Raw genomic sequence first — 18101 nt, 5'->3', positions numbered from 1 at the left:
AGCAGGAGTGGACTATGCGTCATAGTCCATTTGTGCTCTATGCTCTCCGTCCACTGCCATTGCGCGTGACGCCGGCGAACGAAAGACTTGTGTATTTAGTGTGGAACAACGTATTGGACCAGTGACCACGTGGACGTGTATTTCAGTTGATCAGCATGGCAGCCCCTGCGAAAAGCGTGGAGGAGCAATTGGAAGGTTAGTTTTTATTGTGTTCCATTCCTTTTTTGCGGATAACATTGTCGATTGTACACTAACGCGTTCATATGCAAACACGTCTAGATGTACCGTATCTCGAATGGTGACTTTGTTCAGAAAATGCAGGTTGTTTTCCATACGAAAACAGAATGACATACAAACAATACTTTATGTATTGCTATTTTGTGTAATCAAGTAACGATCACTTGTAATGTTATGTGTACAACAATGTTTTACCGCCCGCCGAGTTGTGTTGAGCAATTGCTTCGCCTGTGGATACCAATGCACACGTTGACCATTACTGTAGTGTAGTTAATATTACATTGAGGGATGGATATTGTTATTACAGAGATGTTTGCGTCCGATGGGGAAGTGCCGGGAGACGCGAGAGCGAGCACGGCTGCAGCAACAACTGTTCCAGAGGACGTGCCAGAGACGAACGACGATGCCGTGGTACGGAGCCGAGGAAAGAAGCGCCTTAGAAACGAAGATAAATGGCTTCGTAACGTTAGGAAAGAACGGAGAGCTCTAGGTCAAGAGTATGTAAACCGTAAGGGTAACCTTGTACCTCGAAAGGAATTGCGGAAAATCAGCGAGTGTACGTGCCGGTATGAGTGCCACAAACACATCAACGAAGAACAGCAGGAACAAGTGTTCAATGAGTTTTATAATTTAGGCAGCCACGATCTGCAGTCGGCTTTCCTGTTTACCATGATTAAAGTCGTTGATAAAGCACGGTCTTACGTAGGTCAGCAACATTCACGTAGGGAGAAGACGAGATTGTATTACTTGCTCAATTCAAATGGGTCTGAAACGAGGGTGTGCAAAAGATTCTTTCAGAATACTTTAGCCGTATCTGCTGGAAGAATCGATAGGGTACTCAAGAATAAAGGGGAAAAAGCCACCCCTCCTCGTGATGGTAGAGGTAAAGGTGAACCTGGTAATAAAACACCTCGCCACAAAGTTGATGTAGTAAAACGTTTCATAGAAAAATTCCCGGCGTATGACAGCCATTATGCGTATCATAAAAATAACGGTAGAAAGTATTTAGGACCAGATTTAAATTTATCAGTCATGTATTCACTGTACTGTGCAGAGGAGCAAATGCCCGTTTCTCATTTTATTTTCCGCAAAATTTTTTACGAAAACTTCAATTTGTCATTTCATCCACCAGTGTCCGACTCTTGTCGAACATGTGATGCTTTGCAGGTAAAAATAACAGCTGCCGATAATGATAAGGAGAGGACGGAGTTAATTGCAGAACGTGAATTCCATCAGCAAAAAGCTGCGTATGCACGGGCAGGTTTACATAGTGATACATTGCTTAGCAAATCAGATGGTAACGTTACAGTGATAACATTTGATTTGATGAAAACTTTGCCTACACCGATCATCTCAACTGGAGTTTGCTATTACAAACGTCAGTTGTGGACATATTGCTTTGGCATCCACAATATGCACAATGATGATGTATACATGTTTCTGTGGCATGAATCCATTGCGTCGAGAGGGCCACAAGAAATTGGTTCTTGTTTGCTGTACTTCATACGCAATTTTGTCAGGACTGAAAAACTAATTATGTACTCTGATCAGTGCGGAGGCCAGAATAGAAACATAAAGGTTGCTGTACTGTGCCAATACATTGTCAACAGCTCAGAGTTCTCTGTGAAGGAAATAGACCATAAATTTTTAGTTAGCGGACACTCGTACCTGCCCTGTGATCAGGATTTTGGCTTAGTTCAGAAACGAAAAAAGTATTTTCCTAATATTTACCGTCCTAAACACTGGAATGATGTGGTAGTGAGTGCCAGAAAAAGGAATCCATTCAAGGTAATTAATATGAATGCGGAATGTTTCTTTTCAACAAAACAACTCGAAAGAAACATCACGAATCGAAAAATGTCTTCTGGCAATTGTAAAGTACAATGGTTGAACATACAGTGGCTGCGGTATGAAGCAACCAACAGATTCAAAATATTGTATAAATACTCGAACCAAAACCAAGAGCCATTTCAGGAAATTGATGTGGCCAAACGAACATCCACATGCATCAGCAATCTCGAACTGCTTTATCCTAATGGAAATGTAATTACAGAGGCAAAAAAGAAGGATCTGCTAAGTTTGCTTCCGTATGTACCTCCACTTCATCATGATTTCTACAAAACTTTACAAACGTCATCAAATGCTGTAGAAACATTGCCTGTGGATGATTTTGAAATGTAACACAATGCGTAACATTACAGAAACCAATGTAAAATGTTACATGTAATGTGTACAATGTATACTAGTAATGAATACTATTGTCACATGCATCAGCGTACTAACGGACCTGTCATTGAGAATGTTCAACTACTTGGAGCGAAAATGGACTAAGCCACAACAAAACTGCTAATATTCTACTATATAGTACTTTTGTAATTTATCTATGTCAAAATATTGTTCAATAAAACCACAGTTACATCATATGCATGTTACAAGGCTGCAATGTATCACAAACATACATTATTTTGTGGGCCCGTATTATGAGACCTGTTTCCTCCATATTGACTTCTCCGGGGTTAGTCCGCTTGTGCTCTCAGTGCCTCACCTCATATACAGGTGCAACAAAAAGACTGCTAGATAAGTAAGCTTTTGCGCACAAAGCCTTCTTCTGAATTAGACAAAACACACACACACACACACACACACACACACACACACATGTGGACCTAAGACTGAGACTTGGGGACCCCCATACATGATTTCTCCACCATTAGAAGAATCTCCCTTGATTACATTGGTTGAATTACTAACTACAACTTTCTTTATTCTTTTGATTAGATATGACATTACCACTGGTTCGCTATATCATCAATCCCATAAAACCCAAGCACATGTTCATTAACTGGTTTTCAGTAAATGGTATCACCCTCAATTTTAAAAAGACACAATATATTCAGTTCTGCACATCTAAGGATAATACACCAACGATACGAACTTCAAAATTCTGAGGGGCCCATATTGATGATAATTTAAATTGAACAAAACCCATTTTGAATGCCTAAAACAACTTAGTTCAGCCTCATTTACGCTTAGAATCATTGCAAATCTTGGGGAGACACAAATCAGTAAGCTGACATATTTTCATTCAATAATGTCATATGGAACAATGTTCTAGTGTAACTGATCTTTCAGATAGACTCTTCACTGCGCAAAAATACACTGTAAGAAAAACATGTGGTACTCACCCACGATCTTCTCGAAGATATCTGTTTAAGGAGTTGTGCATTCTGACTACTGCTTCACAGTGCATTTTGGCCCTCATGAAGTTGGTCATAAATAATTGACTACAGTTTAAAAGGAACAATGAGGTACATACACTATGTGATCAAAAGTATCCGGACACCCCCAAAAAAATATGTCCTCCATACTACGTGCATCTTGCTACCACCTACTGCCAAGTACTCCATATCAGCAACCTCAATAGTTATTAGATATCGTGAGAGAGAGAGAGCAGAATGGGGTGCTCTGCAGAACTCACGGACTTCGAACGTGGTCAAGTGTTTGGTTGTCCTACATCTGTAAGTGAGATTTCCACACTCCTAAATAGCCTTAAGTCCACTGTTTCTGATGTGATAGTGAAGTGGAAATGTGAAGGGACACGTACAGGCCAAACTCGTATGTTGACTGACAAGAGACCGCCGACAGTTGAAGAGGGTCGCAGAGTGTAACAGGCACACATCTATCCAGACCATCACACAGGAATTCCAATCTGCATCAGGATCCACTGCAAATACTATGACAGTTTGGTGGGAGGTGAGAAAACAGGGATTTCATGGTCGAGCAGCTGCTCATAAGCCACACACATCACACCAGTATGATTGAACAGTGGAAAAACATTGTGTGGAGTGACAAATCACAGTACACAATGTGGCCATCTGATGGCAGGGTGTAGGTATTGCGAATGCCCAGTGAATGTCATCCGCTAGCGTGTGTAGTGCCAACAGGTAAAACTCGGAGGCAGTGGTGTTATGGTGAGGTCGTATTTTTATGGAGGGGGCTTACACCCCTTGTTGTTTTGCGAGGCACTATCACAGCATAGGCCTACATTGATGTTTTAAGTACCTTCTTACTTCCCACTGTTGAAGAGCAATTTGGGGATGGCGATTGCATCTTTCAACATGATCGAGTACCTGTTCATTATGCACAGCCTGTGGCAGAGTGGTTACATGAAAATAACATCCCTGTAATGGATTGGCCTGCACAGAGTCCTGACCTGAATCCTGCACAGAGTCCTGACCTGAATCCTACAGAACACCTTTGGGATGTTTTGGAATGTCAACTTCATGCCAGGCCTCACCGGCCGACATCGATACCTCTCCTAAGTGCAGCACTCCATGAAGAATGGGCTGCCATTCGCCAAGAAACCTTCCAGCACATGATTGAACATATGCCAGATACTTTTGGTCACATAGTGTAATTACAATAACAGAAGGAAAAATGACATTCGTTGTTCCACATTAAAGTAGTATGTAGCACAAAAAGGTGTGCACAATAATGCAACAAAAATGTACCAGTGATGTAAAATGTCTGACAGGCAACAAAGCCAAATTTTATAACAAACTGAGAAAATGTCTCCTTGACAAGTTATTCTATACCGTAGAAAAATTTCTATTATTGTAACGTATAAAAGGTGGTGAGTAGGTATTACTAAATAACATCTGTACACCTTTTTTCTTTTCGTTAGGAAAAAAGTTTAGAAATGTTCAGAATGTAACAGTATGTGCAAATTAATATTCGCTGCGAATGTAAAATGACTCATTACACTTCATTACAATCTATTGTGCAAAATGATCCATGGAACATGTAACTAGCTAACTAACTACCTAGAAGAATACTGTGATTCATACATCCAATGTCTTAGACAGGTCACAGGAAACACCAAGCCTTGCTATTTTGTTATTTATGGCTTGTAGAGTGAGAGCAAAGCAACTCTTCTGAAATCCAAATTGTAATTTACTGAGGATGTTATTGTTGCTCAGGTGGGGCACTATCCTAGAATACATTACCTTCTCAAAAATTTTGGAAAATTATGCCAGTGATAGAACAGGTCAGTAGTTATTGACACCTCTCCTATCATATTTCTCAAAAAGTGGTTTAAGAATGGCATATTTCAATCTCACTGAAAAAATGGCCTGAGTTAGTGAGGCATTACATACTTCGGATAAGACAGGGCTTATTACATGGGAATAAACCTTTAGTACTCTGTTGGAAACACCATCCTACCCAGATGAATTTTTCTTTTTGAGAGAATAAATAATTTTCTTAATTTAAGAAGAAGAAGAAGAAGAAGAAGAAGACAGTGATACATCCAGAGAGAAGTTCAGGAGGCTTGCTTTTTCAAAATAGCACTGTGATTTTTCTCCTGAAACTTTCCACCATATTTAGGAAATGATTATTAATCATACCTGCTACCTACCGTCTATAGTCCTTGCGTTTAATTCAACAGCAATGTTATCCAGTTCCGTGGCCAGCCATCCAGTCTCCATTTTAGCACATTCCAAACAGCCTTAAGTCTGTTTCCACAATTATAGATTTCTGACATACTGTGCATGTTCCTTTATTTTTAATAACTTTTCTAAGTAGTTTTGAGTTGTTTCTGAAGTGTGCGACTACTTTAGGATCTCTACTTCTTCTTGCTACCAGATAAATTTTTCTTTTCCTTTCTCAAAATACTTCAATCCCTCTAGCGATCCATGGTTTTTTAACATGGCTGTTTAATGTCCTTATTGATTAGCTTATGCAGAAAGCTATTTTCAAATAATGATATGAATTTATCATGTAATAACTTAAATTTTATGTCAGCATTTGGTTTATTATAAATTTCATTCCAGGTCATCTATTGTAAACTATTCTTAAAAACATTTGTTCTGGAGTCATTAATTATTCTAACTGATTTTCACCAAGAAGTATCAATACTGTAGGAGACTATCTTATTTATCCTAAATAACTATGCATCGTGATCAGTGAGAGCATCTATTACTGTGTACACAGTTATTTTCTTGCTTTGAGAGCTTATCCACTGATGGAGTAAATTTAATTATTGAGATCAAATTGTAGGATCCAAATAAGATTTCCTGATCATTTTTCCTACAAGAATTCTTTAGAAAATGTACACTGAAATAACTGCAGACTATTAACTGCTTGCTGCTCTCTGGCAGATTGCATAGACAGTTCAGAATTTTCTAGTGGGGATCTACACACAGTTACAGCTAATAGTCAACTATTTTTTTCTGTATTAATTTACACGCCTACACTTCTATGTTTTGACCACCACAAAATCTACTTCTCTCAGTGTTTCTGAACTTGAATTCTGTCTTAATATATGTAACAACTCCTCCTTTCCCAATATTAGTTCCACATGAGTAAGAAGCAACAGTATAATCTTATATGTGTAATTTCTCTAACACTGTTGTTATGTGGTGCTCAGAAAGGGACAGGGTAGCCTATCTTTTCAGAATACTTTAAATTTTCCAAACAGACAACACATAATTCCACTGTTGAGTGCTTTTAGCTGATTTCTATTCCATGATCATTTATCTCAATATCTGTCACACTGGCATTTACACAATGATTGAAAGGAGAAACTGTGCTACACTCTTCCACAAAAAAACAGTTTCAGAAGACCAAGTGCAGTCTTTTGAGCTTCTCTCTGTCACCTATCATTTTGGTGCAAGTCTGGTTACTGAGCAACTGAACAGATGATTCTAATACGCTTATTGACTTCATGTACGACCAAAACTTCTAAGGATTCTTTGTAATGTGGGTCGGCAAAATTTTACATTTGACTTCACTGAACACTTCTTGCATTGCTCTCTTATAGTCACTATGACTTTGTTCAGTTCACCTCACTTGGTGTTGCTACTCAGCATTACATTAAGTAATTACTCATAAATGTCAATTACCTCACACTGATTTTAGTGTACACTATGAAATACATAATAATGTACCCAATCAAAGTAATGTGAAAGACAAAGAAAAACAGAAACCAGAAAATATTATCATACACAAGAAAATCAAATATTAGTGGCAGTTAATTATACATACCAACTTTAGCTCTGACGTAACCATCAGGATTCATGCTTGGCATGATATGAATTCGAGTAGAGTTCACAATGCGTGAAACAGTGTCATTGGTTCCATAATTCTCACATAGGAATTTTATGAGGAGTAGCAGCACCTCACGTCCCACCACTTCATTACCATGCATATTACCCACATACTTCACTTCTGGTTCACCTGTCAATTAACACAATAATGTAACACAGCTTTAAGAAATCGAAACATTATTTCATATTATACTTCAGTGTGATGTCATAAAACACGTGAATGTCTCCTCAGCCCCTCAGCACGACAGACTTTTCTATGACTGACCATGACACTGACTCAAAGGAGACATAACAGACCTAATATGAAACAAGACATCAAGTAGAGAATTTTGAACTAATGAAAACAAATAGAAGCAATGCTTTTGTTCGTGTAAATACAGTGCACTGTGAATTTCGTTATTCATCCTCAATTGTCTTGTTTTCCTCTAACATCACTATTTTGGATGACTTTTATAACCTTCATAACATGTATAAACAATAAAATATCTGATTTTTTTGTTTTCTCTTTAACAAGTGAAGAAGAAGCATAGTGGAACGCTTTAATTACTTCTCTATGTATAACTAACCACAGGTATTCTGGTTTCCTGTAAATTGTGATCTACAGTTTGTATTTTACTGTTCTGGTTTTACAAGCAAAGTAAGTAATCCAGTAAAAGCCAGATGTCTGGATTTAAGTGGTGTGTGCACAGTCTTAATGCATCTTTAACATCCAATACAATGAATAATTGTCAAACAGAAAAAGTTTCACGGATTAACAGTCCTGAAACTGGTGTAGGCCAATCTCTGAAAATATCCTCTACTGCAGAAGCACTAGTCCTGCAACGTATACAGGGTGTTACAAAAAGGTACGGCCAAACTTTCAGGAAACATTCCTCACACACAAAGAAAGAAAATATGTTGTATGGACATGTGTCCGAAAACGCTTACTTTCCATGTTAGAGCTCATTTTATTACTTCTCTTCAAATCACATTAATCATGGAATGGAAACACACAGCAACAGAACGTACCAGCGTGACTTCAAACACTTTGTTACAGGAAATGTTCAAAATGTCCTCCGTTAGCGAGGATACATGCATCCACCCTCCGTCGCATGGAATCCCTGATGCGCTGATGCAGCCCTGGAGAATGGCGTATTGTATCACAGCCGTCCACAATACGAGCACGAAGAGTCTCTACATTTGGTACTGGGGTTCCGTAGATAAGAGCTTTCAAATGCCCCCATAAATGAAAGTCAAGAGGGTTGAGGTCAGGAGAGCGTGGACGCCATGGAATTGGTCCGCCTCTACCAATCCATCGGTCACCGAATCTGTTGTTGAGAAGCGTACGAACACTTTGACTGAAATGTGCAGGAGCTCCATCGTGCATGAACCACATGTCATGTCGTACTTGTAAAGGCACATGTTCTAGCAGCACAGGTAGAGTATCCCGTATGAAATCATGATAACGTGCTCCATTGAGCGTAGGTGGAAGAACATGGGGCCCAATCAAGACATCACCAACAATGCCTGCCCAAATGTTCACAGAAAATCTATGTTGATGACGATTGCACAACTGTGTGCGAATTCTCGTCAGCCCACACATGTTGATTGTGAAAATTTACAATTTGATCACGTTGGAATGAAGCCTCATCTGTAAAGAGAACATTTGCACTGAAATGAGGATTGACACATTGTCGGATGAACCATTCGCAGAAGTGCACCCGTGGAGGCCAATCAGTTGCTGATAGTGCCTGCACATGCTGTACATGGTACGGAAACAACTGGTTCTCCCGTAGCACTCTCCATACAGTGACGTGGTCAATGTTACCTTGTACAGCAGCAACTTCTCTGACGCTGACATTAGGGTTATCGTCAACTGCACGAAGAATTGCCTCGTCCATTGCAGGTGTCCTCGTCGTTCTAGGTCTTCCCCAGTCGCGAGTCATGGGCTGGAATGTTCCGTGCTCCCTCAAATGCCGAAAAAGTGCTTCGAACGTCTTCCTATCGGGACACCTTCGTTCTGGAAATCTGTCTCGATACAAACATACCGCTCCACGGCTACTGCCCCGTGCTAATCCATACATCAAATGGGCATCTGCCAACTCCGCATTTGTAAACATTGCACTGACTGCAAAACCACGTTCGTGATGAACACTAAGCTGTTGATGCTACGTACTGATGTGCTTGATGCTAGTACTGTAGAGCAATGAGTCGCATGTCAACACAAGCACCGAAGTCAACATTACCTTCCTTCAATTGGGCCAACTGGCGGTGAATCGAGGAAGTACAGTACATACTGACAAAACTAAAATGAGCTCTAACATGGAAATTAAGCGTTTCCGGACACATATCCACATAACATGTTTTCTTTATTTGTGTGTGAGGAATGTTTCCTGAAAGTTTGGCTGTACCTTTTTGTAACACCCTGTATATGGTAGGTTAGATGGGGAATCACTGTGGAGTTTGACGCTGATACTGGGAGTCAATCCCTGATGTGGATTGATATCAGTTTAAGTCTGGCAGACAGTTTTTATTTGTTTTGAATATTACAAAACCATGAAAAATCTGCTTCAAGCACAATATTTTAGTCAACAATAGAGAATGTTTCCAAAAGTAAAGTTTATCTCAAGAAACCTATTCTTGAAGTCAAGTATTTACCCTTTTTTGGCACTTTAAGCTCCATACAATAATATAATAAGCAACATATTTATTTCTATGCAATAGTTTCACACACTCTTCACCTAATACACAAACTGACTCAAAAAACTAAGAGAGTTTACATCAACACTGCATAAAACTTACTTGAATAATTTTCTTCCCAAATATATCAATGCACAAAATTAAGACAAAAATTGTAATTTTGATAACTAACAGTGTTTCCTTTGCAATTCATTTTACTTGACTAACTTAGCTTTTTTATCTTATATATGTCATAAATAACATCACAGTTGCTATTCTGGAGATTGCATTACTGCCATGACCATAGGAATTTCCATCATATTAAAACGAGATATTTGCATCTTTTATTCAGTGCGGAGCTAATCATATCGTGACACCATGGTTTGTGCAACTTATCATTAAAACATTTTTATGGTATGTTTCAATTTATGCTGCAATGACAAGTTGAACATGTCACCTGACAATGTTTTAAGAACTTTACCGCCAGTCTCTATAAAACTCTGTCAAAATAGTAGCTGAAGCTGTTATTTGTGAGGGTCTGGAGGCCTTAGTAATACCTCCACAGACAGGTTCTATCTTTCATATTTGGTTTACAAATAGAGCTCCTGTGCCATATCCACATATCCTTCAACTAACTCTATGAACCAGCTTCAAAGGAGCACTCCATCTCCCCATTACACAGTATCAGCATACACATGAACCTCTTAACCATATTCCTCACCAGGGCTTTGACTAGCTTTCATTGTACCCTGAAAGATGGAGCATCCTTCCCACAATCCTTCCCATTTCTCTGAAAGTGATGTTCTATCACCCTACAAAATTACTGGTCCACTCTTATCTCACACATACTCCCAACCCTCTACCTTACTGACTGTGCCCCTGTTAAAGATCAAGCCCTACAATAACTTCCTATACAGCCTTCTATATGGGCAGACCACCAACCAAACAACCATCTGTCCACGGGAATGAAAGTCCACCCCCAGCCTGATGCAATGAACAAAGTTGGCCACACAGTGATAGAATATGCTGCTGAGCACATGTTCAGCTCCAATGTTTGCTTCACAACCCATGCCGACTGGATCCCCTCCCCCTCCCATTATACCAGCCATCTCTGTATTACACATATGGGAATTTTCCTTTCTTCAATTCCACAATTCTTCTGGCCTCACTCTCTGCCAGCTGCTGTTCCATACCAGTTCCATCCCTGTCACTATCCCCCTTCAGCTTATTATTCTACACACGCACTTCTCTCTCTCTCTCTGTGGTCTTCCTCTATTCTATCTCTCCCCTCCCTTCCAACCGACTCTTCCACTTCATCATATGTTACATCCAACTGCCCCTGCCTAGACCTGTATGGGCTGATTGGTGCTATATTCCTATTCTGTTCCCTTACTAGTCCTTTCTCCTAGCCATCAGAGTCTCTTCCCCCTATCTAGTTATTTGCATGTCGGCTACTCTGTCAAACATAAACCCTCACCTGGATTGGGCTGCAGGACACTGTCAGCTGGGATAATGTGTGTGTGTGTGTGTGTGTGTTCTAACAATCAACTGATGAGTGGAAGTGGAAGTGGAAGTAGTAGTAGTAGTAGTAGTAGTAGTAGAAGAAGAAGAAGAAGTTGAAGAAGAAGAAGAAGAAGAAGGTAGTCTCAGAAGACTGAAGTGAGTCTCTTGCAACAATAATTGAGGTAAGAATAGGCAAAATTTCTATTTATGTCCACTTACCTGGTTCATGGTGTCCTGGGTTGTCAGTAATTTCAATGACGTATAGCTGTCTACCTTCAACACTTTTACCAACAGAATACAAGCGCGTGATTGAAGGATATGTTGCTGCTATGCTTTTAAGGAAGTTTTCCATCTCTGTGTAGTTATGGTGATAAAATGAAGTAGGCAGAATAAAACCTTCAGCATTTGTTAATGGATGTGTCACAACCTCTGGTTTCAAGTCCTCTGGAAATTAAAAAAAAATCAAAACCTGTTGCTTCAGCTGTTTCAATTGTAGTGAATGGCTTTCCTTTTATGTTTCTTGATTTTCTAGTAAACTGCCCAGCTGAGCAGCAGAAATACACTGACTCAGGAATATTGCAATAGCTTTAACATCATTATAATCTCTAGATAAAATTAATATTTAGTAGCACAACCTTAATGATAGATCATTGTCAGAAACAACGAAAACATCTTCCAATGTACAAAAAATGTGGTAAAACCCATTTCTTAAACAAAAGCAATTCACGCACGTCTGAGGGTGCACAAATCCCCCCACACAAACACACACTCAAACACTAAGGATGTGTTTTTCAAGAGTGACATTAAATTTAAACTCTTAACTTAATTTCTTCTCTCACATAATAAGTTCGGCATCCAGTTGTGAAATAATTTCAGACCACTGGTGTATTAAAACAGTTGTCAAACAATGCTTGTTGTTTATAAAATCTTCACTGAGAGGTAAACTTCCGCATGAGACCAAATAGTGACAGAATGTCTTTGGATGAACTATTGCCAATTACAATCAAGAAAATGGTGCTTAAATTATGAATGTTTCACATCATCCTTCATACAGTCTTTCCCAGGCAGAAAGACAGTTTCAATAGCCAATAAGAACCAACAAGACTGCACAGCTGATACTACTTACCACATTTACATGGCAAACTTAAGATGACGACACCCAATGGCATTTATTCATCATCATCATCTTTTACAGTTTTCAACACCTGGCTTGGTCTGCTTAGGACATAACTCTCTCCACCTTTCCCTGTCCTCCGACCATTCATCCCTCTGCACTCTGTCCCAGTTTTCTCTTCTGTTCTTCACACATTCCTTCACTCCAATCATCCATCTGTCTCTCACGTCTTCCTCTAGGTCTCTTGCCTGCTACTAAGGCAGTCTCAGTATCCTGCCAACTCTCATTCTTTTCACTTGTCCATTCCATTTTCATCTCGTTTTTTCTATTGACTCTTGCATTGGCATCTCTTTCACCATTTCTCCCACCCTGTTCATTCCTTACTCTATCCATTTTTGTTAGTTTTATCCTGATTCTTTGAAATTTCCCCTCGCAAGCCTGTACCCTGCTCACCTGCCTTTACATTACCCATGTACCCAATGAATATGGGAGTACTGGTGCATAATATGCATGGTGTAAACTTTGTTTGCATTTTGGTGGTCATCTTTATTCCACAACACGCTTCTTACACTCTGCAGAAATTTATGGGCTTACATTCTCCTTTCACTAATATCCTAATCATGCCTTGTGCTGTCTTCTGTAATGCTCCCAAGGTACTTGAAATCTTCCACTTTTGTTAGTTGTTGCACTCTAATACTTATATCCATTGCAACTCTCCTCTTATTCCCCACTCTCAGTGTTAATTATAGCACCAAGATGTGTGCAAATTATTTTGCAGTTTCAGTACTAATTTAGTATCCATCACATGTGATAAATCACACACAAGACAGACATTAATAAGAAAGCAAAATATTACTGGTGTGTGCATATTGTAGGTATTTATAAGTAAAAAGGAAAACTGAATGTTTGTGGGGTGGGGTGGGGAGTGGTCTAAAGAAGTAAAAACCAGAGACATAAGAAAGGATATACTTATAAAATAGATAATTATAAAAACATATTTTTCATTAGGTCGAATATAACGGTAAGTGGTTCATCAGAAACAATTAACAGCAATAAAAACTGTAACCAAAATAACCATCATCTCTTATGATTTATGAGAGCTTGCTGGAAAGTAAATGCTTCTGAATTTTTTATGTGAACTCTTTGAGCTTTTTAAATAAGACAAATTTATTAACATTCTACATCTCTATTCTTCATGTCAACAAATATTGCAGCCCCCCGTCATTACAGAGCTCCGAATTGTAGCGTGAAACACGGTGGTTTGAAACGTAATTATGTCGGTATGTGGCAAACAATGTGTCAAGTTTCAAATTCAATAAGTTTGTCCACACATGGAGTGCTCTCTCCTTCAGCATGACAATGCCAGACTGCACATGAGTGTTGTGACATCTGCAACAATCCAACACCTTGGGTTCATTGTCATTGTTCATCCTCCGTACAGTTCAGACTTGGCCCCATCCAATTTTCATCTTTTCCAAAACTGAAAGAACACCTTCAAGGACTTCACTTTGATTGTGATGAATCAGTGCAAGCAGAGGTGAGGTTGTGGCTCCGTTTACAAAATTAAACCTTCTACAGTGACAGTATCAACAATCTGTTCTCTCATTGGGAGAAAGTGTTCGTCACCAGGGTGACTATGTTGAGTATATTTAAGATGCAGAATGTTAATAACATTTGTTTTATTTATAAAGCATTAAGAGTTTTCACATAAAAAAATGGAGGCTTGCTATCGGCACACCCTTGTAAGCTGATGCATCATAATTTCCAGACATCTGTGCAAATAAAATAAAATATAAGCTATACTATGAACTCTTATGATTTAATACTATGATCTGACCAAAATTCTGATTTTATTTATAGAACACAGCATTAACTATGAATGCGCCAAACACAAACAATAAAAAGCCAGTTTTCTGCTATGTAAGATTACTATAAACATGGATGAACAGAAATCTTTACAGAGAAGAATTTAACATATGAAGCTGTCAAGACACATAATCAAAACACAGCAGCAGCTGAACTCAGTAACACACATTTAGTAATGGTAACTGATGCAGATCCTCCAGAAGACTTCATCTTCAAATCTGAAAGCTTGTTCAGGACCTTGAAAATACCAAAAATGGAAATCATCTGTGGTGACTTTAATTTGATTTCTTCAAGCCTCCAAATAAAAGAGATAAACTGTGACCCCTGACAAAGACTTTTAATTTAACCCTACATTAAATACACTAACAAGGATCTACATCAGATATGATTTCTATTCACAGACCTGTTCTCTTTACAAGACTAAAGTGTAAAATATGACTATGAGACTTTGTTATTAACAGCAGCTCTCTGCCCAGAAAAAAATTATCTGTCAAAATTGAGTGATAGCAGGGACTTTGTTATAGTAATATTACGAACTTCGGTTCTTATTAATTGGATAAAGCTTCGCATTACACTACAAATAGAATTTTCATGAAACATGGTCCAGATTCTCCTATTATGCAATATAGATTACATCCAGCTAGAAATAAAAGTTGGTCTGTGACTGGTACAAAAACATCCAATCCATAGAAAATATTTATGCATTTCATTGCAAAAAGGAAAAAAAGCATTTCTAACAATTAAAACAGTCTTTGTCTAATCTTGTCTTGCTTTTTATTGTTAAAATTTATTTTGATCCACCATCTAGTTTCCTACAGTAATCCGTACGTGTCATGTCCAGATACAGTACCACTTTCATAGCATATAACCTATAATCAAGAGTTAATGCTGAGTATTGAACAGCTTCCTATATAGCTACTGGGGTAAGAAGAAGAAGAAGAAGAAGAAGAAGAAGGGGAAAGAAAGAGAAAGAGAAAACAAAACAACACAGGCTCTCACAAAATAATAAAGATACAAGGAAAGGACAAATGATGAATATATCTACAAATCACAAAGCAAGACACAGGTCACTTGGAACATCAAATTTAAAACAGGCACAATACTGAATACAAAAAGTTCTAGTAGCAAAGCTATAAAACGCACAAGTGTCCTATGGCAACACTGCAGCAAATATTTCCAACGAATGTTTCAGCAACATAACAAGATACCTAACCCAGACTAACTTTAGGATTACAATGTCATACACACTACTGATATTCCAAACAGTATTGCACAACAAACATGACATTACATTATAGAATCTATGTTGTATATAATAGTCTCTCTTGTTCTACAAGTATTTTCTAGGTTGCTAGGGAAACTTCTCCCCTCCCCTCTCTACCCCTCCTCACAGTGTTCCTCATCCACCCACTGCCACCATTACACATGGTGTCACAGACAATGAAGTCAATCGCAAGAAAGTAGCAAAGCTTAACGGCACCTCAAAGAAGCTCTTTTATAATGAGCTGCTAGTGAATACAAACAAGAATTCATTACAACCAAATGACCAGGACAGCTTCAGCCACTCTACATCTACAAACAAAGCTGTCTATGACTTTGTGTGCTATCCTAAAATTTACAGACAGAAAGGAAATGCTTATTGAATATTTCTAAACCTGCCCAAATAATTTGATACTATTGATCATGTGACTAAAGCTAAATTGAAAACGAAAGAAATCTGAGGTATTCCAAATGAATGTAATAGATCCTGTCCCCAGCAACAAGGAGTTCTATATCCCACACACTATCTATGGTATGTGATAGACATTACTTCAGACACCACTGTTACCTTTCCCCCTCCCTGTCCAATTTGCATGTGACGTGTTGGAAGCGCAACTGTCATTAAACCTTCATATGAGCTCTAACTTCTCTGGTTTTACCATAATGGTCACTTTGCGAGATGTATGTAGCAGGAAGTAATATGTTACCATGCCTGAAACTACTTGGAATGCACTCTCAGAATTTTAACAGTAAACCTCTCTGTGAAGCACAACACTTTTCTCATAGCAACTTACACTGGGGTTAGTTGAACTTCTCTGTGATGCTTTCATGTTTACTAACCAAAACTATGATGATATATACTGCTCTTCTTTGGATCTTCTCTGTTGTCTTATTAATCCTACCTACTTAGTATCCCAGACTGATGAACAATATTCAAGAATTTCTTACTGATTTCATAACCTTCCTTTTTCATTGGTTAATTAAATTTCTTAAGGATTCTTCCAATGATTCTCAGTCTGGTATCTATTTTCCTTACAACTACTTTATGAGGTCATCCACTTTTAATCACACCTGATACATGTTTCTAGATATGTGATAACTGTGGTGTTTTGAGTAATTGATTGCCAATTATGTAGCAGAATTATATTGTCCAGTCACATTAATGTGATCCCTTGTCAAAAGCCTGAATAACCACCTTTTGCAGCACAGACAGCTGCCAGATGTGCAGAAAGAGAAATCAGTGAGATTCTGGAAGGCAATGACATGGATGTGGAGCCATGCCAACTTCAGTACCATAACCAAATGTGCTAAGTTTCTCAGTTAAGAATCTCTTATGCCTACAACCCTATTAAGGTGGTCCCACAAATTCTCAGTTGGGTTTAAATCCAGGAAGTTTAGTCATCAGGGGAGTAAGGTAAGCTCATACTTCAAACTGCACACATAAATGCGAGCTGTGTGACACGTTGCATTGCATACTGGTAGTTGCTATTGTGCCAAGGAAAACCAAGCATGCTGAGCTGGACATAGTCCTAAAGCATAGATGCAAATTTGTGTTGATCCAGTGTCCCTTCCAGAATGACTGGATCAATCAGGGAATGCCACAAAAACATTCTCCAGTACATAATGTTCACTCCTCCAGCCTGGACTATCCCAGTGATTGTTGCGGGGTGTTTGACTTCAGATGTTTCACATCATTCGTGGCCATTTGTCTGGTGGAGCAAGAAACAGGATTTATAGGAAAAGGTCCCTGTCAACATGCAGTGGATGTCCAGTTGCAGTACAGGTGTTCAAATTCCAGCCTTCATCGACAATGAACAGCAGCCAACTTGGGTGTATGAATGTGATGCCTACAGTAGAGGCCCACATGCAGCAATGTTCACTTAACAGCTATTGAGGAGACACTGTTGGTGCCCCCTTGCTTCATCTGGGTGATCAGTTGTTCAAAAGTTCCATGTCTATTCACCAGTATACATCTCCGTCGTTGTAGTTCACCCCTGTCATCTAAGCCCCATAATGCATCACAGTTGCCTCAGTGCTGGTTTTGAATAGCTTCATTTTGTCATGCATAGTATACTTTAACCACAGTGGCACACTAACAGTTTACAGACTCATTCATTTCGGAAATGCTTCCACCCTTGGCCTGAAAGCCAGTGATCACACCCTTTCAGACATCAGGTAAGTCACCCATTTCCTTATTACAATTATGACTGCATTGTTTTCCATGTCCCCCCAACACAGTGTATCTACCCTCCACTGCTAGTGCTTCCATATGCCATGTGAGAGTGGTTATTGCATGTTGATGTCGAACATAGGCAATGGTTACATTAAAGTGACTGGTCCATGTACAATGGATATTT

At 38.9% G+C, this 18101-nt stretch overlaps 1 protein-coding gene across 1 annotated transcript in view; it reads right to left on the bottom strand.

Annotated features, from left to right (window-relative positions):
- The window catches only part of LOC126203914 (carboxypeptidase D-like), a 266351-nt gene that overhangs the window by 167323 nt on the left and 80927 nt on the right, over positions 1–18101 (bottom strand). Inside the window, exons 6-7 of the mRNA XM_049938305.1 lie at positions 11724–11948; positions 7282–7473 (exon numbers count right to left, since the gene is read on the bottom strand). Of these exons, the coding sequence (XP_049794262.1) occupies positions 7282–7473; positions 11724–11948 (417 nt within the window). The remainder of the gene's footprint in view (positions 1–7281; positions 7474–11723; positions 11949–18101) is intronic.

The sequence above is a fragment of the Schistocerca nitens genome, chromosome 9 (genome assembly GCF_023898315.1).
Source record: "Schistocerca nitens isolate TAMUIC-IGC-003100 chromosome 9, iqSchNite1.1, whole genome shotgun sequence".
Classification (NCBI taxonomy): Eukaryota; Metazoa; Arthropoda; class Insecta; order Orthoptera; family Acrididae; genus Schistocerca; species Schistocerca nitens.
This window is presented reverse-complemented; position numbering and strand designations above follow the sequence as displayed.